This window comes from Psammomys obesus, unplaced genomic scaffold, assembly GCF_907164565.1.
Source record: "Psammomys obesus unplaced genomic scaffold, mPsaObe1.curated_primary_1811, whole genome shotgun sequence".
NCBI lineage: Eukaryota > Metazoa > Chordata > Mammalia > Rodentia > Muridae > Psammomys > Psammomys obesus.
The window spans coordinates 5,916,754-5,939,820 of NW_026586550.1; the positions used below are offsets into that span (position 1 = coordinate 5,916,754).

The 23,067-nt window shown below is 39.8% G+C and overlaps 1 protein-coding gene across 1 annotated transcript in view; it reads left to right on the forward strand.

The window, feature by feature from the left end:
- Exoc4 (exocyst complex component 4) overlaps window positions 1–23,067 on the forward strand; it is an 824,181-nt gene that overhangs the window by 626,626 nt on the left and 174,488 nt on the right. Inside the window, exon 12 of the mRNA XM_055602012.1 lies at window positions 10,951–11,087. Within this exon, the coding sequence (XP_055457987.1) occupies window positions 10,951–11,087 (137 nt within the window). The remainder of the gene's footprint in view (window positions 1–10,950; window positions 11,088–23,067) is intronic.

Sequence of the window (23,067 nt, forward strand, 5' to 3'; positions counted from 1 at the left end):
ATAGATAGATAGATAGATAGATAGATAGATAGATAGATAGATAGATAAGTGCTTGGCAGTTGTTGTTCTGTCCACCAGTGTACTGTGTACTAAGAGTCAAGGACAGTATTATGAAACATGTCTAAATCAAAGAAGAGGCAAAGTGGCCTGAGGTTGTACCAGAATAATAGCAACTGGGAGCTAGTCGAAAGGTAAATGAAATAAGAAGTAACCATTAGAAATGGAAACAGATAAGAAGAAAAGGAGTTACATTTCAGAATACCTTGCAAAAATTAAAATCTATAACATAAACTTTAGTATTTTCTTCCAAATATGTGTAGCAGGGAAATAAACATTTTATGCCCAGACCCCCTATCCCTTTCTCTATCTAAGTGTTGAACTCAGAACCTTATATTTGCTAAACAACCTCTGAGCTACACTCTAAGTCCAAAAGGAACATTTTTCAAACTGCTTAGAAAATTCCCATTTGGATTTCAGCAATTAAATCAATTTTAGTTTTTCCTAAAGGAAGAAATTCAGCTGTCACAAATTTAAGGTACTAGTGCTAAATCAAAATGTTCTTTGAACAAACGCTATGGAGGCAGAGTGCAAGATGGGTGTCTGTGTCTATGAAAAAGTGGCCCAGGAGCCAGAGTGCTCATTTGTCTGACCATCTGAAAATCTCCAGTGATCTAGGCTCTTAATTTTACCTTCATTCTTAGAATAAAATAGAAACAATAAAAGAAGAAAATGGACAGCAAGGGCATTCTACTTTTCATTTAAAAGATAATTCAAGCGATAACAGGAGCAGAGAGTTAAAAAGAAAAAATGAAAGACCATTATAATGATTTGAATGCTCAGTCTGTATTTTGCTGTGGGTTCTATTGTTTTCAGGTACATGGGAACCATAGTAATTTTATGAATCATTAGAATTTTCTTTCCAAATTATATGTGCATGTTCTCAGAGTTCCTCCTCCTAAGGCCTCACAGTAAAAGGCTGCTGAACAATTTCATTTAATGCATTTGAATTGTGTGCTAATGTTGTATTTTTCAATATTCTTAGCAAACCAAAGGCAAAATAATGACAGCTGAGTCTGTACATTTTACTTTTGAAATCGTGCAAGTCTGTCTCTGTTCTCATCTATAGTCTAGTGAAAAAATGATAGAAATATAGAACCCTAGTTTAGCATCATGATGGCTTAAAAGCAAGAACTGAATACTTGAAAACACAAATATATTTGAACTTTGAGCTTGGACATATGTCTCATCAGACGTGGTGTCTGCAGAGTTTACTCTACCACTGATGCCTAATACCTTACTCAGAAGAGTGATGGCTCCAAAGGCCAGACAAGAAAGTCAATGAATTAAGGTGTTGAGGGAGGGAGAAGGGAGAGAAGGAGGGTAAGAGAGGACAGACGGGGGGGGGGGGGGGAGATTTAAAGTTTACTTCCTTGGGAAGAATTATTCTTCCTATTTGGGACATTAAAAGATTCACACCTTTATAAACAGTGATACAAATTTTTGTTTTATGTTGTTTCAAGACTTTGGGAGTTGGCCTTACTTGTTAAATTAAAAAATTATATCTCTGCTCATCTACCTTGTTCCCACTGCCTAGAAAGAATTGTGCATTCTAAGTATTGTCTGTATCTTTCCCAGGGGTATAGGTGTTTCCTGTGTGAAGACTGTCTTAGAAGGAAGTACTTCAAAGCTTCAATATTCCGCTTTTAAACCACTTACTAATATTCATGGTAGGAAATCTTCCTCCCTGGGCAGTGTGTAGGTGGATCTTTTCACACTAGCTTTGGCAGGATGCCCTGGAGTTTCGTTCATTGTAATGTATCATGGGGATTTCCAAGCTCATTTTTGGTCCATTTCCTCATAAATAATGTACCTAAGAAGCTAAAACCTAGAAAGAGAAGTGTAAATGATGTGGGCCTAAAATGTAGAAGATGCCCTGTCACTTAAGTTCATGTTATGGTGGTGGGCTAGAGATGTCATCTTGGGTCATGAAGAGTATCCCACTGTTTGCAAATGTAGAAAGGGAAAAGACTCCATCAACTATCCCAAGTCAGGCAACAGGAAAATCATGTTGGGAGGCCAGCTCTCCTGTTGGCTAGTCTTTTAGTTTTGTTTTGTTGTTATTGTAGGGGGAAGGAGGTCAGTTGCAACACATTGTGACTTGTCCAACATGGAAAGGCCATGGTGAATAGTTAAGTTTGTTCTTAGGATGAGCTAGAATGCTAGGTTACAACTTCTAGGGTTTGTTTTGTTTTAATGAGAAGTAATTTTAGAAGTCATTAGTTCTCAGATGTTTTTATTCCTGGTATGAAGTGAATCTGGGTTGTATTCTACCCTTGAACAAATTTCCCCTTGCATGTGTGGATGATTGCACACTTGCTCGCATGCTCTCTCCCCTGAAAGGGCCCATATGTTCCGTTTTTATGGGAAGCCAAGCTTCCTACTTCTTCTCCTCAGAGGGCTCCGGAACTCACCTCAGAGGTGCCTAAGTAACCCAGGCTGAAAACATTTGTAGTGAAGCTTGTCAGCATAATTAATTATTATATGGTGTGAGCCACTAAGGACAGGTGAGCCTGCACCTGTGGAACAAATAGGGTTGTAGTGTGCATCTCCCATTGGGTCCACCCTGTCTTCCTCCTCTGACATGTTGATTTATATATTTGCAACCCTTCCCTAATCAATCAAGTCCCATTGTAAGCCACTAGAATCTCCTGCTGAGTACCCTATATCTGCTAATAACAAGAACAGCAAAAGGTCTTCTCTGCATTCTTGCATCTGTTAGTTGACAAAAAATTTTTTTAAAAGGTTGAGGATATATCATCTTTAAAACACATAAAATGTTTGAATAACATTGCTACCTCAAGAAACAAGCTCCTGTGATTAGAGATGCTTTGCCATGTGACAGAGTCTAGTAGCAGTGGCTTGAGAATGAAATGTAAAGAAACAGAAGAATGTCCCAGTACGTTTGGTGGCAGCTTGATGCTCTGGCATCCTCTACATACCTTCCAAGTGTTATGCTTCCTCCTGTAAGTGGCTTTGAGTATTAGACTTGCTATAAAATAGGGAAGCTAATGACTGGTTTACTTTCTCACAATCTGTTAGGATCTTGACTGGCATTTTACAGTATTCAGTCTTCTCAAGAATGGGAAGAGTCATGTCAGAAAATGCTGTGGATTATGTTGATAACAGGGCATGGGAATTTACACTAAGACCCAATTTGAGGAAGAAGTTTTAGTCCTGTGCCCTTCCAGTCTGTCTTTTCATTTTAGGTATCAGTTCCTGATGAATTTAAAGGCCAGGGTTTGGGGATAATAAGAAAAGAGGACTTCAGTTATCCCCGAATAGACTCTTTGCTACTAGCATTGAAGGTCTGTACTTCCAGAATCTTACTGATAGTTGATTTAGTTGTTTAGAGAAAAAGGAACTTTGCTTAATAATCTGCACAAAATTTGCTACTGCCACTCAGTCTCTTGAGTTAGTTCTTCGCTGTGCTATTAGACTGAATCTCTCGAACTGTGAACTTCACAGTATTCTCAACTTCTTCGTTGGCTTTTCAGGTTGATAATTTACTTTCTGATGTTTTGCTCATCTCAGAAGTTTGGCTTGAGCCTATGAAATATCATAAACTGAGCCAGGCCACCCCGCCTTCACAGCATGGGTGATGGGCGCCACTACAATGAACAAATACATGGTAGAGAGATGGGAAAGACAGAAAAAATGGAGTTGCACATGCAGTGTGAAGAGAGACAGAACTGGAGATACAATGAGATGCAACAGCAGTGAGGACCAGGCTGCTGCAAGTGTGCGCACGATCATCTGAGGCCACGGTGATGCCCAGGCCTGTGCGACCACGGAGGGCCTTGTCTGGGTCAGTGGTCCTGCTGCAACCAGGTCTGTGTGATGTTCATGGCTTGTGTTACCATTGAAAGCCATGCAGCTATCCATGGTCTGCGCTGCCACCCGCAGTCATGTTGATGACTATGGGTCATGCTGCCACTGGGGGTCATACCGATCTGAATGGGGAAGAGAGAAAGGTGGGTATTTCTACAAGCACTAATACTCAGCTCTTCTTTGATTTCTCTCTTCTTCCTGTGTTTCTTTATATATCAAGGAGGAAATGATAACCTGCCTGTAACATTTCACTGATATGGGAGATGTAACAAATAGTTCCTGATTACTTCGTATTTACTTTGTAATGAAAGTCTCCTTAACCTATCAGTGGACTTGGAGAGGGGCATGGGAGGAGATGGGGGAGGGAGGGTGGGATTCGGAGGGAATGAGGGAGGAGGCTACAGCTGGGATACCAAGTGAATAAACTGTAATTAATATAAAAATAAAAATTTAATTAAATTAAAAAAAAGTCTCCTTAGGATCTCACAGGCTAAAGAGGCACAAATGTTGTAGACTTTCCTTTCTCTTCCTATTACTTTCATTTGCTTTGAATTATGAAAAAACAACTCAGTAAACAGCCAGCTGGGCTTAAAAGAAACATAAAGTACAGTCTGCTCAACATAAGTGATCCCTTGGCCAAAATGCTTACACATATATGATTAATAATTCGTGTCATATATTTTCCAAGTTTTTAATGCAAATTTTATGTTTATTTTTTGTGTGTATGGGGCAGTGGCACACAAGTGCATGAATTGCATGTGGAGAGCCAAAGATAACCTGTGGAAGTTCATTATTTCCTTCCATCCTCTGCATTCTGGGAATCAAACTAAGGTCATCAGACTGAGCCATCTCGCTGTCTCATTCTCTGAGATCTTAATGAGCAAATAAGCTTGTGCAACTGCTTATATGAATTCTAGGGGAATCTAGTAGCTTTCTGATTCTCCAAAATTTGATATCATTTTTTGCTTGTCTAAGGCAATTATAAATCCTGCTTAGTTCTTTGGCCTGATGAAGGCGCTTTGGAATGCTTCTCTTTGCACAGGAATCTTCATCTTTCTGAAAAGTGGGGCTTTTGAAGCCCACTTCATGCATTTGAAGTGGGTCATCACTGATTAATGATATCAACTTGGATTAATTTGCTGCATCTTTTTGTTGGAAAAGAGACTTTCAAAATGTTCAGTCCTACATACATGTATACTTCGTGAAAGATTAGACTTCTGACGCCTACTCCCGTGACACCTCCACTCTCCCTCTTTTCCTCCTCCCCATCACAAAGGATCCCTTGGGTCCCTTGAATCCCATTCTAGTTCATACCCACGCTGTTTCACTCACCTGAAGGTCTTTCCTAGTGCTCTTGTTCAGCCTACAATCACTATTGGAAGTTTGGGGCTCAGGTCAGGTGCAGACCCTTCTTTCTTACCTCTCTCCAGCCATCTGCTCCAGTACCATTAACTCTTTCTTTTTCTATTCCTCTACTGTATTTTAGAAGAACTTACTTGTTCATCCAAAATGGCTAGTGGCACGAATGCTGTCTTTTTGGGGCCTTGTCTCTTCTCCAGTTAACCCAGTGTTGCACAGAGAAAAGATAGTCCTAATGAATTAGTTAAATTTCCTGTTGATCTTCTCCAGATAGCTCTTTTCTGGTCAGCAGTAATAGTTTCAGTAAGTCTGCTGTATCTTCACATTTAAAACTACAAAACCATTAAAATAGGACACAGAGAAAGGAAACCAATCTTAGAGCTTTCTGAAGCCTGTTTGTTTACACAGTGAGTGGATATAATAGTTCACAACTGAAGTTTAACATCTGCCCCTGTGCCACCAAGCAGATTCCTTTTTCTATTACCCCCCCCACACACACACACACACACACATACACTACCTCTAGCACAAATAGCTTCTATTCTAACAGTATGGCTATTGACTACCTTTGATCCTGAGCTTCTCAACTGTGTAATCAGATGGTAACCACTCTTCTGTAACTGCTCATTTCCATTTAAGATTTGCTCTGTGCTGATCATCCCTAGGACTGTTCCAGTGTAGCACTGATCTATTACTTTTAAAGGTCTTCTGCCTTGCTTTGCTTTGTAGCATCTCATTGTGTGTGTTTTATTTTTCATCCCTCTTTGAAGGAAATTTTGGTAATTATCTGTTTTTGCTATGGATATAAGGTATTCTTATTGAGAAACAAACTCCAGAATACATCTTCGGTGACCTTCCTGTCATCTTTCTCAGTGAGGTGCTGAAGGGATAATCACATAGTCTGTAATTAAGGAATACTTACTGACTACCTTTTGTGTGTCATATTCTATGTATTGTTCTCTCTTTTCTGAAATCTTATGGACCATTGAGAAATCAGTTAAAAGCATGGATTTATACAGGAAACAAATAAAAGATGTTCTGGGTGCTTATAACAGGGAGATTCCCCCTAGTGTGGGCTTGGGAAGAATCTCCCAGCCATGAGGTTGTTCTTACTGAGATTGGAAAGATAAGAGGATGTTTTGCAGGGAAAGGGACAAGGAACGGAGTGTTGTAGGCAGTAATAAGACCCTGAAATAGTCATGGAGAATTGAAAGGAGTCTGAATCTTAGAGATCTAAGGGGGAAATAGTAGGAGGCTGGAAATGAAGAATGGAAGCTGTGTTGTAAAAGGCCCTTATGCATCATCTGAAGAGTATGGGCCTAGTCCACTAAAACGTTTGAAGGTGGTGAGAGACATGATCAAATATAACTTATAACTGTTTCCTCTTCTGTTAAACTTCACATTGTAAAGGGCAGTCATCTGAAGTGCAAAAATGTTTGTGCTTTTATTCATGCAGAAGCTACCCATTCCAAATATTCCCAGCACCCAGAAGATCTTTTCATTCTCAATCAGAATCTACCCTTTTGAAGGGAAGCCACTATTCTAACTGATCTCATCCTGTGTGTGTGTGTGTGTGTGTGAGAGAGAGAGAGAGAGAGAGAGAGAGAGAGAAAACTTTTGCTTCTCCATTTCTGAGTATAGTTTTTTATATAGTATATTATACTATTTATTATATAGTATATTATTGAATATAGTTTATATATAACCAATAGTGTGTGAGCTTTATGGGCCCAGTGTTAATGGTATGAAGGAATGGTCAATGACCTTATTTTTAAAAAAGTAGAGTCTAGTGGATGAGACAACCAAGTGAACCAGTGGTTACCAGGGACCATCTAGGGGCCTACATGCTGTAGAAAATGTATCTACAAATACATTTTCAGCAGATGTAAAGGTCTATGACAAATGCTTTTGTGCTTTCAAGGGTTTTTTTTTTTTTTTTTTAGCTCCGGTATTAGAATAAGATGGCATACTATAGTCATTTCCTGAATGTTTATGCTAACATTAATATATGAAGTTTTCAAGTTAGTTTTCTTTATCTTATCATTTTCCATTTGAGCATGGAGCCAGGTTTCTTTAATAGTAATATTAGTATCATTTTACAGAGCCCAGTTTTGGCAAACAGTGGTTCAGGTCTCAAAAAATACCCAATGATACCACTCAGAAGGTTTACTTGTGTTTCTGTACGATGATGAGAATCAACTCTAGGACCACCCTCATGCTAGATAAGCCCTCTACTTAAATTATTTTTCACTGCAGAACCAAATTGTTGGTTCTTATATACCGACTTGTACTTTGAAGTACTCTTGTATCCCTGTAATAAACTTTGGTTGCTTATTTTTCATACCAGTTTCTCATTGCATTAGCTGTCTTGGGACCCCCCCCCTCCCTTTTGGTCATGCTCATACTTCCTTATTTGCTAATAAGTTGTAAGAACTGTTCCTAAATACATATAAATGATTTCCATGTGTTTAATGGAAATTATAATGAATAAAATCACTTTTACTTATTATGAAATCTTTATACTCACATTGGCAAACTTCTAAATTAACGATGCACCAGTGAATCAGTGATAAAGCTAAAGAAATCAAATAAATAAAACCAGGATTGACCTTGTTGGAATTTAATATTTCCAGCATTTATCTGTCAAAGCCAGTGATTTGGAAATTGTTATAACTTCTTGAAAAAGGTAGACCTTTCTTCCCATAAAAATCCCCATCATTTTGCAAAGTGCAGTTTCATTTTCCTTGAAGAGAATGTAGTGATTGATTATCCAGAGTGCTGTGGTGACAAGGTAAACCAACCAAACAGCTGGGAGATTGTATGTAATCATATAGCATCACATAGGTGCCGTGTCGAGCACAGCCATTGGAATTAAATTGTGCCTTTCTCCTTAGTCCCTGCTGGTACTTCTTGCTCACCTCCAAAACCTCGACCTCCAGAGACTATTCAGACATCCTTTCTCCTCCAAAGTCTGTCAATTCCATTCTTATTACCCAAAAGCACCCCAGCTGATACAAACCTCTCTCACCAAAAAAGACTGCAAAATGCAGATGCCTATTTTTCTCTCACATCCCTTGCCTATGTGACCTCCAGTGAGTTTATATTTTCTATGCAAGCATTCTATTAGTTCTGAAGATCCTGACATGTGATGAGAGAGTGGAAGGAAGGATGGGAAATGAACAAAAAGAAAGGGCGCATGTCAGTCTCTTCTGAGAAGCTGATAACCTAGTTGGGGTGGCCAGACACACCTGAAAATGCTTGAGAATAGTTAAACACTACTAATTCAGCCAGTGTCAAAGTACCAATGCACAGACTGAATACATGGCTCATGTGGACCAATAAAGGAGCAATCAAATTATTCTTTTTATTAGTGGACTAAATTGAGTCATAATAAAGGAAGGGGCTACCCAAACCACCCCAGAGCTGATTATCAATCGTGTAATTGAGTACAGAACCAGGCCCTCTCTCCTAATGATCAGAGTAATCTCCTCGTGTTCATCTTGCAGTGCTTTAGAATTGAAGCAGGCTTTGTGAGGATTGCTGAGCTCCTTTCTGCTTTATTAATTGCTGTCCACATTTTGTAGCATATCTTGTGTTCTGAATTGGGATGAGGATTTTAGATGCTTCGCATGGGGACATGTAGCTGGGCAGAATCAATTTCTGTCAGTCACACACAAATACAGAGGAATGGGATTATAGATCAGGGTGAAGCTGCAGTGCTTTAATCTCAAAATCAATACAGAAAAGGAAGTTGAACTTGTGAGGATTCTATAGAGACTGTAATTTGGTTTCCTATGAGGTTTGCCTTACAAACTATAATGTTCCTTTATTCTTGTCTTCTGATCATTTCAGTAGGAAGGAGAAGGGAAGGCATAGAAGGCAGAAGTCTCTGCCACCAAATCATCTTAAATAAGCATGCAACTGTACCTCATAATTCAGGCTAATCCTCCATTATCTGCACTTTTATCTGATCTTTTTACTTTCAGGAAAAAAGTATCTAAAACTGTGTCTCTATAGTGTATTTTTAAGCATGATGAATGTCTTTGATTCTTTCCTAGGTCACTGTGAGACTGTAAAAAAATTTAATATTTTGATTTATGGCTAAGTCTCCTGTAGTCTGTAATTTTATTTAAATGAATATCTAACAAACTCTTATTGACTAAAGGGTTACAGGCTACAATTAATGTTTATGTCCATGTAATCTCTTTTTGAAGGGATCATGAAATAAAGCTTTAAACAATTCACTCTTATCTTCTTTTCAGAAGTAGTACTAAGTTGTTGCATAGCACTCTAGCTTTAAGATAGTTGTATTATGTTTCTCTTTGGAAGTCCTTTATTTCAGTTTTAAAGTCATAGTCTACATGTGCCCTTCTTCAGCAATGCTGACAATAATGCCATCATTTGGCTCAGGAGTTGCCCTCAAGAACCCATGTGTTAAAGGCATATTCGCTAAGAGCTTCTGGAAGGCTGTTGAAGCTTTAAGAGTGGGGTAGAGTGGGCCCGGTCTTCAGGCCACTGTAGGACATGTCCTTGAAATCGACACTGGAGTCTAGTCTCTCTTTTCTCAGGCACCAGCCATGCCTTGAGCAGTTTAGTTTCACCATGTGATTCCACCATTGTATGCTACCTCAGCACAGGCCAAAAACCACCCAGTAAGTTATGGATCGAAACATCTAAACTATGTGCCAAAGTAGCCTTTCTCTTGGAAAGTTGGTCATCTCCTTTGATTTGTTATAGTGACATAAATAGAGGAGAAACACAATGATCTTGTAAAAAAAAATGGGCTGTGGACAGTACTCAGGGCCAGTGTTAAAGCAGAGTGGGGCAGTAAAATGAGCAGAGCCTGGAGCCCTTGCTTTTTTGTTTCTTTCTCAGCCTGTTTACTGCTCTTTCCACTGATGGTAATTATAGGGGTGCTGAAAGGGGTTAACTAGGTTAAAGCAAGGGAAGCGCTTAATGCTGTTCCCTGTGCTGACAAGAGCCCATAAACATTCAGGATAACCATGAATCTCACGTGACTTTCAAGTGATACAGCAAATGCTGCAAACAGCCTGCAGGCTGAAAGATATGAGCCAAATGTTACCTGTTGTTCTTACTACAGTGATAGCTTTGAAATCTAAAATAAATCATGGCAGCCTTTTTCTTTTCACTTCCAGTAGTAGGCCTTTACTCTCCAAACAGAACCCTGAAAGTGATAAATAAGGCTTCCATTCTCAATGGATTCCCTTTCTTAAAACCCACAGAGGTTCCAGTAGTGCTGATAGTAACCCCAGCATTTGGGAAATGAAGGTGGAGGATCATGAATTTAAGCCATTCTGGGCTATAGCATGAGTTCAAAGCCTACCTGAGCAAAACCCAGTCTCAAAAACAGCAGAAATGGGGATGTAGCTCAGGGATGGAGTGCAAAGTCCTGGATTCTATCACCAGCACCATTAAAAAACAGATATAGAGACATCTGTAGATGCCATAAAGTTTTGAAAATCCCTATCCTATGCCAGTCCTGGGAAAACAGTCTTTGAAAGACTAGCACTCTGTGAGATATTTATTTGGATGTTAATTTAAGCCCTTATTTTTGGGTGATACACCCTATAGGAAGGTCAAGTGCCTTAAGGTATCACATCCTTTAAGTTGTCTTTGTTTGTCCTGTACATTATTTCTAAACAGAAATCTCATGAGTTTCTATCCTCTTCTATTTCTTTCCAGAGCACAATCATTGTGGAGAAAACAGTGCAAGACCTCATGAACCTGATGCATGACCTGAGTGCATATTCAGATCAGTTCCTCAACATGGTGTGTGTGAAGCTCCAGGAGTACAAAGACACCTGCTCCACAGCCTACAGGTAGAGCACTAGTGAGCATGCTGACTCAGTGTGGAGCCTGGTGGTAGCTCTGCCCGGCAACACTGCCTTCCTTGCCTGCTTCCCTGAGTTTGTCAAAGAGCCTGACAAGAAGGAGCACCATAGAGAGTCACTTAGGTCCTTACACAGTGGCCCTGACAAAGGGAATGAAAGGAACAAAGGGGCAGAGACCCTTAAGATGACAGTAATGGCTTAGCTCAGGTTTCAGCTTTGATTGTCATTGAAATCTAGAATTTGAAGATGTGTCTTCCTCAGACACCTCATTCTCAGAAACTTCAGGTCTTGATTAGTGTACTTGGTGAGTGAAAAGGACTTGCTAATACAGCGATTTAAACTCTTAATATTCTATTAGGTAGAGTATTTCTCATTCTTAGAAACATATTCCTACTGACATTGATGTGAAGCCCTCCTACCGTCAGGAAGGGTAAAATCACACCTGTTTTCAGTATCTGTTGAAGGGGGGAAAACAGTGTTGTGAACTTGAAACCTGTTAGTTAGACCTCACATTTCTTTTTTCTGGTTTCAAGAGAGCATCCCAAGCTCACGGCAAGATCATAGCATTTCATATAGAAAACTAATTATTGAAATGAATTATGGCCTGGTTGGCAAGACTTGAAACAATTACAGAAAAAGAATGAACTATAAAATACTAAATTATATGTAATATATAATTAAGGATAGAGAGGGACAGTATAGTACATAGTCATAATCTGTAAAAACACAAAAAGGTGATTAGACAGGAAAGATTTTGCACATGGTGACATGTGTGCTAGACAGATAAGATTCATGGAAGTGGAGAGAATCCTAAAGGCATTGCAGTAAAGGAGAGGGCACACTAACATAGTGGCCTTGTACTTGCAGGAGACAGTAAGGATTGCCTGGAAGGAAGTAGGAGGTAATGTGACTTAGGAAGAGGGACACTGATCAACAGAGGATCTGAGACACAAGATTTGGACATTTAGATATTGTTAGATTCATTCTACATGAGTCAAGAGGCAAAGTTGAAAGACAGTAATCTGAAAAAGTAATATCATTCACTTGAATGCAAACCTCCTTTATCCCAGCAGGAAGTATTATTTATCCATCGTCTCATAGCTCAATTAAAGTTTGAAAAGCCCTGATCCCATTGAGTTGTGCTCCCAAAAATATTTATTTTTATATTCATCAAAATGTCAATGTATTAGATTAAAATCATATACTAGTAACATTTTTATATTTAGTTACAGATCAAACAATTATCATGATAACTCAAAAATATTAAAATTTATTCTTGTGGTAACAGAAAAGGTAAATTCCTGTTTTAAAACTTGAGTTTATACAAATTTGCTTTGCCAAAAATTACAGCCTAATAAGATTATGTTTCAAGCATATAGGTATACTCCATTACAATGAAACTTAATGAAGAAATAAAATACAAATGGTATTCAAAGAAAAAAGTCCATAAGAAGATTATTTAAGTATATTTATAAATATCCAATGGAAGATTTCAAATACCTGTGAGATTGAGATCCCATTAAGTACATTTTTTCATCATTTTGTTATTATTATTATTAATTACACTTTATTCATTTTGTATCCCCCCATAAGCCCCTTCCTCCTCCCCTCCCGATCCCACCCTTCCCCAAGTCCACTGATAGGGGAGGTCCTCCTCTCCTTCCTTCTGATTTTAGTCTATCAGATCATATCAGGAGTGGCTGCATTGTCTTCTTCTGTGGCCTGGTAAGGCTGTTCCCTCCTCAGGGGGAGGTGATCAAAGAGCAGGCCAATCAGATTATGTCAGAGGCAGTCCCTCTTCCCATTACTATGGAACCCACTTGGACACTGAACTGCCATGGGCTACATCTGTGCAGGGGTTCTAGGTTATCTCCATGAATAGTCTTGAAAAGTAATCATTGAATCTACTTAGGAAACAATGAGATGTTTCAATGTTGAAATACGTAATGATTAAATCAACCTAATTGATATATGTGTAACCTTATATACATTTTTAATGTGTGTGATATGAACATTTAAAATCTGCTAAGCAGTTTTGGGAAAGGAGAGTTAGTTTGGTTTGTTTTTGTTTTTCACAACAGAGTTTCTCTGTGTAGCATTGGCTGTCCTTGAAATCACTCTGTAGACCAGGTTCACCTCAAACTCACCTCTGCCTCTTGAGTGCTGGAATTAAAGACATGAGCCACCACACTCAGCCAGCTTTTAACTATATGTATTTAATGGAGATTATGTCCTTGATCCAACACTCCCTTTTCCCACACCTCACACAACTCAAGTAACCGTTTTCACTCTCTACTTCTCAGGATTTGAAGTATAAATATTCTACATCTAAAAGAGAACAAGTATATTTCTGTTTCTAGCCTTTTGAAACATTTAAACATTGATTTTTTTTACAAATGTATCTATGATATGTCAAAAGGCCTGACTTTTACAAGTATTTAAGTCCATACCAAGAACCACTGTATGTCAGCTTTAATATGTGGAGAGGACATGATAGTTTTACATAATTTTTATACAAATTGCTGAAGTCACTGACCACATATTTGTTTGAAATTGGAATTTATGGCCCATCCCAAAGGTGTTCTATTTTCAGGTTTTACAAAATATATTCCAAAGTGGTTGTACCAATGTGTCACCTACCAAATTAGAATGTTTAAACATTTAAACTTCAATTTAAGCAATGAAAATATTTTAAAATAAGATTTTAATAACAATGTGATTTATTTTATGTGAAACCACCATTAAATTTAAAGTTTTTTTTTTCTGAAATATACCTATATCTGATTATGGGCACAAAGTAATTTCTCTCCAGTAATAATGTTGATGAATATCACTTATAGTTGAAATATAATAAATATCTTATATTAAAGTAATTGGTTCTAAAATCTAAGTTCTACTGATAGGTATGTGGTTGCTTTAATTATTTTGGCAGAAAAGTTTTAAGTCCCTAGAGCTTGCCATGGTATTCATCATTTCCTTTCATTGTGTGAAGTAATAGGAAGCCATTATGTATTAGTCAGGTTTGGGTTAATATAAGGAAATAGTTTGGACAACTAACCTACATAATAAAAAAGTTCATTTTGGTTCACTTCTGGAGGTCAGTCCAAGATCAGGTGCTCCCATTGCTGAGAGCCTCTGACGAAGGATTTTAAAGCAGAAGATGTGCCCAGTGAAGCCAAAAACTTGCATCATGAACCAAGAAACATCATGACCCCAAGCTCCCACAATGCCTTTCGAGAACACAAAGTCCTCTCCTTTTTATTAGATTAAAATCAGGATTATTCCTTATGTATGAAACTCTTATATATTTGTGAAGACAGTTATTGTGGTTCATTGTGGGGGTTATCTGTTTCTTTGTTTGGTTGTTGATTTTAATGTTGTCCCCCCCCCCCCACCGGACTAGACATTTCCAGTTTCTGGCATTGTCATTAGCCTGATACCCACCTTAAAAAGGAATCTTCCCAGCCTGGACTGGTTAATGAGGTGTGCTCTCATGCTAGAACATCACCATCCCATGCCTCCTTCAAAAGCCAAAGCTAGACCCAGTTCCCTCCTCTCTCTCTCTCTCTCTCTCTCTCTCTCTCTCTCTCTCTCTCCCCCCACCCCATGTGTATGTGTAGAAAGAATTAACCAGTCACAGACTGTACCTTATGGAACCTTACAGTCTCGGGAAAGGTGCAATATGTGACAAAGAAACAGAATACATATACCCACAACATCAAGTAAAGCAGAGAAGGGCCAAGCCATACGACTACATTGCTAATGAGGGCAGGATAGGATTGAAGAAGGATGTGAACTGGTTTGATGGGGAATAAGGATGATCAAGACAGAGAAGCTCAGGAAGGGTAGGATGGAACTGTGGGAACATCCAAGAGGTTAGGAGGTGTAAAAAAGGGAAGAACAAGTGAATGACTGAGGGTGAGACTGTGTGTGTGTGTGTGTGTGTGTGTGTGTGTGTGTGTGTGTGTGTGTGTGTGTGTGTGTAGGGGGGACAGTATCTCCCATGCCTGTTTTAAAGTTAGCCAGTAAAGAGCCAGTGACGTTAAGAAGGACACCAAGTACAGAGGGGTGTTCTGTGGAGGCTCTTCTGCTGTTTGTTTAGAAGATTGGAGAGAGAGAAAAGAAAGTGAAGCCAGGAAGTGCTTGTTAAGAATGAGCTGAGGAAAATGGAAAGAAAGAAATTTCAGGACATACTAAGGAGGTAAATTATGTAATGCCAGACCACTGATGACTAGAGAGGGCAGGGAAGGGTTTAGGAGAAACAAGGGTGAGAGTGTCTTTCTCTTTTCAGCTGTGGTAACTTTTAAAACATAGATTCAAGTCAGAGACAGTCCCTGTTCCCATTACTATGGAACCTACTTCGACACTAAGCTGCCATGGGCTGCATCTGTGCAGGGGTTCTAGGTTATCTCCATGAATGGTCCTTGGTTGGAGTATCAGTCTCAGAAAAGACTCCTGTGCCCAGATTTTTTGGTTCTGTTGCTCTCCTTGCAGACCTCCTGTCCTCTCCAGGTCTTACTATCCCCCCCCTTCTTTCATAAGATTCCCTGAATTCTGCCGAAATTTTGGCTATAAGTCTCAGCATCTGCTCTGATACCCTGCAGGTAGAGCCTTTCAGAGGCCCTCTGTGGTAGTCTCTTGTCCTGTTCCCTGTTTTCTCCCTCTTCTGATGTCCATCCTCTTTGCCGTTCTGAATGGGGATTGAGCAACTTAGCCAGAGTCCTCCTTCTTGATTGGTTTCATTAGGTGTACAGATTTTAGTATGTTTATTCTATATTATTATTGGCCTGCTCTTTGATCACCTCTCCCGAGGGGGAAGCAGCCTTACTAGGCAACAGAGGAAGACAATGCAGCCACTCCTGATGAGACCTAATAGACTAGGATTAGAAGGAAGGAGAGGAGGACCTCCCCTATCAGTGGACTTGGGGAGGGACATGGGTGGAGAAGAGGGAAGGAGGGTGGAATTGGGAGGAGAGGAGGGACGGAGCTATAGGGGATACAAAATGAATAAAATGTAATTAATAAAAATAATATATATATAAAGAAAAAATAAAATAAAAAAATTTAATGCAAAAAAACCATAGATTCAAGATCTCACACTCACTCGTTGAATATAATGTTATTTTTAACTCCTCATTTGAGTCTATTGAGATATTTTTGAATCCTCATCCTGTCATCAAAATTTCTGAGCTATTCCTCTAAGTTCCATGCCTCTCTTCAGTTTAGTTTCTTTTTAGGAAAACATTCAACAGAACAGTGTCAGTTGAAAATTTACAGGGTGCCTGTTGGGCTAACCTCTCCAGGTGAGCATGTATGTATTACACAGTGAGCCCAGCTTTGGCTCAGGAGCAGGCCCTATAAGACAATGAATGCCAGCCTTGTACCTACTCATTATATGTCCTCAGAAAGCACACAGCCTCCCTACCCTGACTTGTCTTTCTCAAAAAAGAGGTGGTCCAAAAGTGCTAAGTTTTTACAGCTGTTTTAGATTACTTGGCTGTAACTTTGATGGTGGTAGCAGTGATGATTGCCTTTACCACTGTCCATGACAGCCCCATACTCTTCAGCATCTGCTCTTTCAGAGATGTTTTTCTTGTGAGTGCTTCTCACCCTGCCCATCTAAAATCAGTTTTAGTTATAGAGGGTGTAGAACTTATTGTGTAGCTTAGGCTAGCCACATACATACTCAAAATTCTTGTGCATCAGCCTCCAAAGTACTAGAATTACAAGCTGTGACACTGTGCATCACTAAGCTTAAGTCCCTTGATGCAACCCTCCCTTCAACATCTTCCCAAGATAGTGTGTGCAAACCCAATGTGGATAGTATTCAGCTTGTTGTCACAATCCTTCATCTTTTGCCATTAAATTCTGAATAAATTCCCACTGAGGAAAAGAATATTGCAGATCCAGGAGCAAATAAATAGGACCTAAATTTGATGTGTCTAGTAGGCATTCACATGGACACATGGAGGCTGCATCAGGAGAGAGCTCTGGCCTGGAGATAGATATTTATCAGCAGTGAGCTGTGGTATGAGTGTTATTCAGAGCTATGATAGCCATGGCACAGATGACAAACATGTAGACCTAAGAAGTCTGCAAAATGACTAGAAACTGAGAAGCAACAACCAATGAAATGGGAAATCAATAATAATAATTAAAAACAAAAACTGTAATGTGTGGAAACCAAGCAAAAGATGCAAAGAGGTGAACCGGGAAAGATACTGCTGTTAGGTCTGATCAGAGCATGGACTGAGTGGTGTCTTTCATTTGGCAGGTCACTGGTGACCATCCTATGACCTGTTCCTATGGGGCATTGGGTACAAATTAGCATGGCATGGGTGAGAAAGGAAAATATAAGTAGAGAAGTTATAAAGATAAGCTAAGCATTTATTTATAGTTAGTGCCACTACAGAGGGGAACAGGAATATAGTAGTAGCTAGAGAACTGAGGTCACATGGAGGTTTGTTATACTTGGTGTGTCCTTTTCACATACACGCACAGGTTTATTTGGAAACCATTTGGTAGAGAGAGGTTATTGGTATAGGAAACAAAGGGAGACTCTGAAGTTGTGTTGTAAGCAGGTAGGTAAGGCTGGGATAACATACACAGGTAGAGCGGTTAGTTTTAGGCAGAAATGAGAATAGTTTTGTTCACTGTAAACTCTTTTATGGATAGAAATTCAATTATTTCTCTGTATTTATATTTCCCAGGATACCTGTGTTTACCATCTACTGTTTATTATATTTATTAGTTGTTGGGGGGCACTATGCATTTGTGCACATTCCATGGTACTCATATCAAGGTCAGGGGACAACTTGTGGGCCAGGTTTTTCCTTCCACTCTGTGCGTTCCTAAACTGGAACTCTAGTGTGCTGGGAAGTTTCATGTCAATTTGACAGAAGCTAAAGTCATCTGAGAGTAGGGTAATCTCAATTAAGAAAGTGCCTTCATAGGATGGGACTGTAGGGAAGCCTGGAGGGCATTTTCTTGATTAGTGATGGAGGGATGGGGGCAGCCCATGTGTGTGTGTTGCCATCCCTGGGCTGGTGGTTCTAGGCTCTATAAGAAAGCAGACTGAGCAAGCCATGAGGAGGTAAGCCAGTAGACAGCACCCTCCATGACCTCTGCATCAGCTCCTGCCTCCAGGTTCCAGCCCTGTTTGAATTCCCATCCTGGGTTCCTTCAGTTATGGTGTGGAACCATAAGCCAAACAAACCTTTTCTTCTCCAACTTGTTTTTTGGTCATGGTGTTACTTTGCAGCAATAGAAACCGTGACTAAAACATCAGCTGATCAGGCTTGGCAGCAAGCACTCTACCTATTAAGCCCATGTGCTGTTTATACTAGAACACAGCCATTGCTTTATGTTCTTGGCCTATGGTACTCCTAAAACTGGCCTCGATAATTTTTTCTAAGAGACTGAAGCTCTGTAGAAACACACATACATGCGCGTGCAAGCACACACACGCACACACACACAGAGACAGAGAAAGCTAGACAAAAGTCTCCAGGATGATGTTTTCCTGTTTCCTAGTGCCAAATTATTAACTGGGCATGATGTACATGGCTGCTGAATTATGAGTCTAAACTTGAATTCATCTCTGGCTGCAAAAAGAAAATTTGTAAATCTTTGAAGGCAAATGAGTAGAAAACCATCTTTATTCTTGTTTTAGTGGTCATGTGTGTATATTCTCCACACACAACCCCATGGAGTGTGTTTTGTGACTTAATCAGGTTTTTCAGGTTTAGGGAAAATGTGTTTTCTTCTTGCTTGACTCTGAAGATGCAAAATGTCCTTACTTCCTCTCTTCCAGTCTGTTGCCCTCCCCCAGATTGGCACCTGCTGAGGAGTAATTAGGGCAGTCCTAATTTGGACAACCAAATCCTGATTACAGTGAGAGGAAAAACAGGAAATGTTCTAGTTTTGCTGCCAGCAAATGACTGACTTAAATAGAAAGCCATGTACAATTCAAATGATCCAAAATGATATAACACTAGGGAGGGAAGGAGGAAGCAGAGAAATGTGGCAGTCTGACTTTTCTCTCAGCAGCTCTCTCACAGATGCTGTCGAATCCCCAAGCTCACAATGCCCTCTGCTGAGAATCAGTTTGTCTTCTTAGTCTGCCAGGAGAACCTGAGCAAAGCTGTGGGTTTAAAGATATGTGGAAAGGTCAGAGGCACCTTGCCTGTGTGAACACCGGGCCCAGGAGAGAAAGACTGCTCTGGAACAATGTCATGGTATATGCTTGGGATATAAATGTTCCCTAAAAGGAAAATGAGGACTAGAAGCTTTTTCCTTAATTAGTCATACTTCTTAGAGCCTCAAGGAAATTCAGTTGTGAGTTCTAAAACCTACCATGTTCCCAATCGGTAGTCTGTCTATTATTCTGCTACCTCCAAGCCATCTGTTCCCAACGAGTTGTTTAATGCTTAGTGGTCACAGTTTTCTCAAGTTGCTCTTTATTCTAATTTAGCATCAGTTCCTTAATTTTTCTCTAGTACCTGATATTGTGCACACACATGTGAGCGCAAACACACACACACTGCCATACATTGGACCTGGTAAAATACAAATAAAATCTCTGGTACACCCTTAGAGGCTCTGTTGATAATAGACACAGCATACTATTGGGGCTTATAGGCAGCTGGGGCTCACCTTTCAGCCTTTCACTATGTTTTCCTCAAGGAGTTAGAACTCATGCTAGAATATGAAGACACCGGCAGCACAACACAGTTGCAAGCTGAACCTGAGGCTCAACAGAATTGCTGTAGAACTTGGCTTGAGTACAGAATGCCTTGGATTTGATCCCTAGGATTCCCAAGTGGTAAGGGGGCACACTTGATAAAGTATGAAGACAAAAAATAGGTCCAACTCAGGGATGACATCTTGTTAGCCCCTTGGCATGTTTGTTGGATGAATGAGGAAGCTTCTGCTAAACTGAATGGAATGGACTCTCAGTAAAGAAGAAGGGTTAAATGGATGCAGGAGGGAAAATGAGGAAATCGTAACAAGGACAGGATGTCTGGATGGATAAGAAAGGCAAATTTTTAAATTTTCCCATTTTGTGGCAGAGTACTATATGACTGGTATGAGTGAGGTGGACACCAGGGCCCGTGTGGAGCTATGGAAGTTCTCTCCAGCCCCATCATGTTAACTAGCAGAAAACTAGACATTCTTAGATGCCTGTAGACTCAGGAAGTACTTCAGTACTTCCTGCATCATCTGTAGCATTGAGAACAGAGTTGAGCTTGCCTTGAACATTTGCCAACCTAATGAAATATAACCTCTGAAGACTGTTTCTCTTCAACCTTCTTGGCTCACTCAGCTATGGTAAAATACCATGACCAAAGTAACTTATGAAAGACAGCATTTAATTGTGCTCACAGTTCCAGATTATTAGAATCCATTATAGTGGAGCAAAAGCATGGTGGCAGGAGCAGCTGGCATCTCATGTCCCAACCAACAAGCAGGAAGCAGAAAAAGTACATTGGGAATGGCATGAATCTTAAAACCATCCTCAGGAGCATACAGACTTCAGTAAGGCCACACCTCCTAATCCTTCCCATGTAGTTCCACCAACTGGGGAGCAAGTATTCAAATATATGAGACTAGGGGGGCCATTATCATTTAAGCCATCACACACAGTTTTACTAACTATAAAATATATTCAAATAATACTTCATAGAAATCATGAATCAGGTGAACTTTTTATTCATTTTTTTAATTATTATTTTTTTAATTTAATTTTATTTTTTTCTTATCAGTTACATTTTATTAACTCTGTATCCCAGCTGTGTCCCGCTCCCTCATTCCCTCCCAACCCCACCCTCCCTCCCTCATCTCCACCGTGCTCCTTTCCAAGTCCACTGATGGGGGGGGAACCTCTTCCCCATTCATCCGATTCTGTTTTATCAGGTATCTTCAGGACTGGCTGCGAAGCCCTCCTCTGTGGCCTAACAGGACTGCTCCTCCCTTGGGGAGTGGGGAGGTCAAACTGGCTAGTCATTGAGTTCCTGTTAGAAATAGTCCTTGTTCCCCTCACTATGGGAAACCAATTGGTTACTGAGCTACCACAGGCTACATCTGAGCAGAGGTTCTAGGTTATATCCATACATGGTCCTTGGTTGAATGTCAGTCTCTGAAAAGACCCTGTGCCCAGATATATTTGGTCCTTGTGGAGCTCCTATCCTTTCCCCATCATACTAACTCTCCTTCTTTCATATGATTCCCTGTACTCTGGCGAAGGTTTGGTCATGAGTCTTTGTATCTGCTTTGAAAACACTGCTAGTTAGAGTCTTTCACATGTGCTTAGTAGACTCCTGTCATACGTTCAATGCACATCCCATCTGTCTTTCTAAACGAGGATTATTTTCATATTTTTAAATTTTATTTTGTTTATTAATTACACTTTATTCACTTTGTATCCCCCATAAGCCCCTCCCTCCTCCCCTCCTGATCCCACCCTCACTCCCCCTTCTTCACACATGCCCCTCCCCAAGTCCTAATGAACATTGATGCAAAAATACTCAACAAAATACTTGCAAACTGAATACAAGAACACATCAAAGGTATCATCTACTATGACCAAGTAGGCTTCATCCCAGGTATGCAGGGGTGGTTCAATATACGGAAATCCATCAATGTGATCCACCATATTAACAAACTGAAAGAAAACAACCATATGATAATCTCCCTAGATGCTGAAAAAGCATTTGACAAAATCCAACATCCATTCGTGTTTAAAGTATTGGAGAGATCAGGGATACAAGGCACTTATCTAAACATAGTAAAGGCAATATACAGCAAGCCTATAGCCAACATCAAACTGAACGGAGAGAAACTTAAAGCAATCTCACTGAAATCAGGGACAAGACAAGGCTGCGCACTCTCTCCATATCTCTTCAATATAGTTCTGGAAGTCCTTGCTAGAGCAATAAGACAGTTGAAGGAGATCAAGGGGATACAAATTGGAAAAGAATTAGTCAAATCATCACTATTTGCAGATGATATTATAGTATATGTGAATGACCCCAAAAACTCTACCAGGGAACTCCTACAGCTGATAAACACCTTCAGCAAAGGGGCCAGATACAAAATTAACTCAAAAAATCAGTAGCCCTCCTGTATACAAAATACAAAAGGGCTGAGAAAGAAATTAGGGAAACAACACCCTTCACAATAGCCACAAATGACATAAAGTACCTTGGTGTAACCCTAACCAAGCAAGTCAAAGACTTGTATGAAAAAAATTTCAAGTCTCTGAAGAAAGAATTAGAAGAAGATTTCAGAAGATGGAAAGGTCTCCTCCCATGCTCATGGCTTGGCAGGAGTAACATAGTAAAAATGGCCATCTTACCAAAAGCAATCTACAGATTCAATGCAATTCCCATCAAATTGCCAACACAATTCTTTACAGACCTGGAAAGAAAAATTCTCAACTTCATATGGAATAACAAGAAACCCAGAATTGCTAAAACAATCCTCTACAATAAAAGATCTTCTGGAGCTATCTCCATCCCTGATCTTAAACGGTATTATAGAGGAACAATTATTTTTATTGTTTATTACTTACAGTTTATTCACTTTGTATCCTCCCTCTTCCCCACCCATGTCCCTCTCCCAGTCCACTGATAAGGGAGGTCCTCCTCCCCTTCCCTCTGATCCTAGTCTTATTAAGTCTCATCAGGAGTAGCTGCATTGTCTCCTGTGGCCTGGTAAGGCTGCTTCCCCCCTCAGGGGGAGGTGAACAAAGAGCAGGCCAGTCAGTTCATATCACAGACAGTCCCTTTCCCCATTACCATGGAGGCCACTTGGACACTGAACTGCCATAGGATACTTTTGTGCAGGGGTTCCAGGCCATCTCTTTTAAATGTGCTTCTGAAGTTATCCCATTGGCAACTTATATTTCTCTGTGTTAGTTGATCATATATATATATATATATATATATATGTGTGTGTGTGTGTGTGT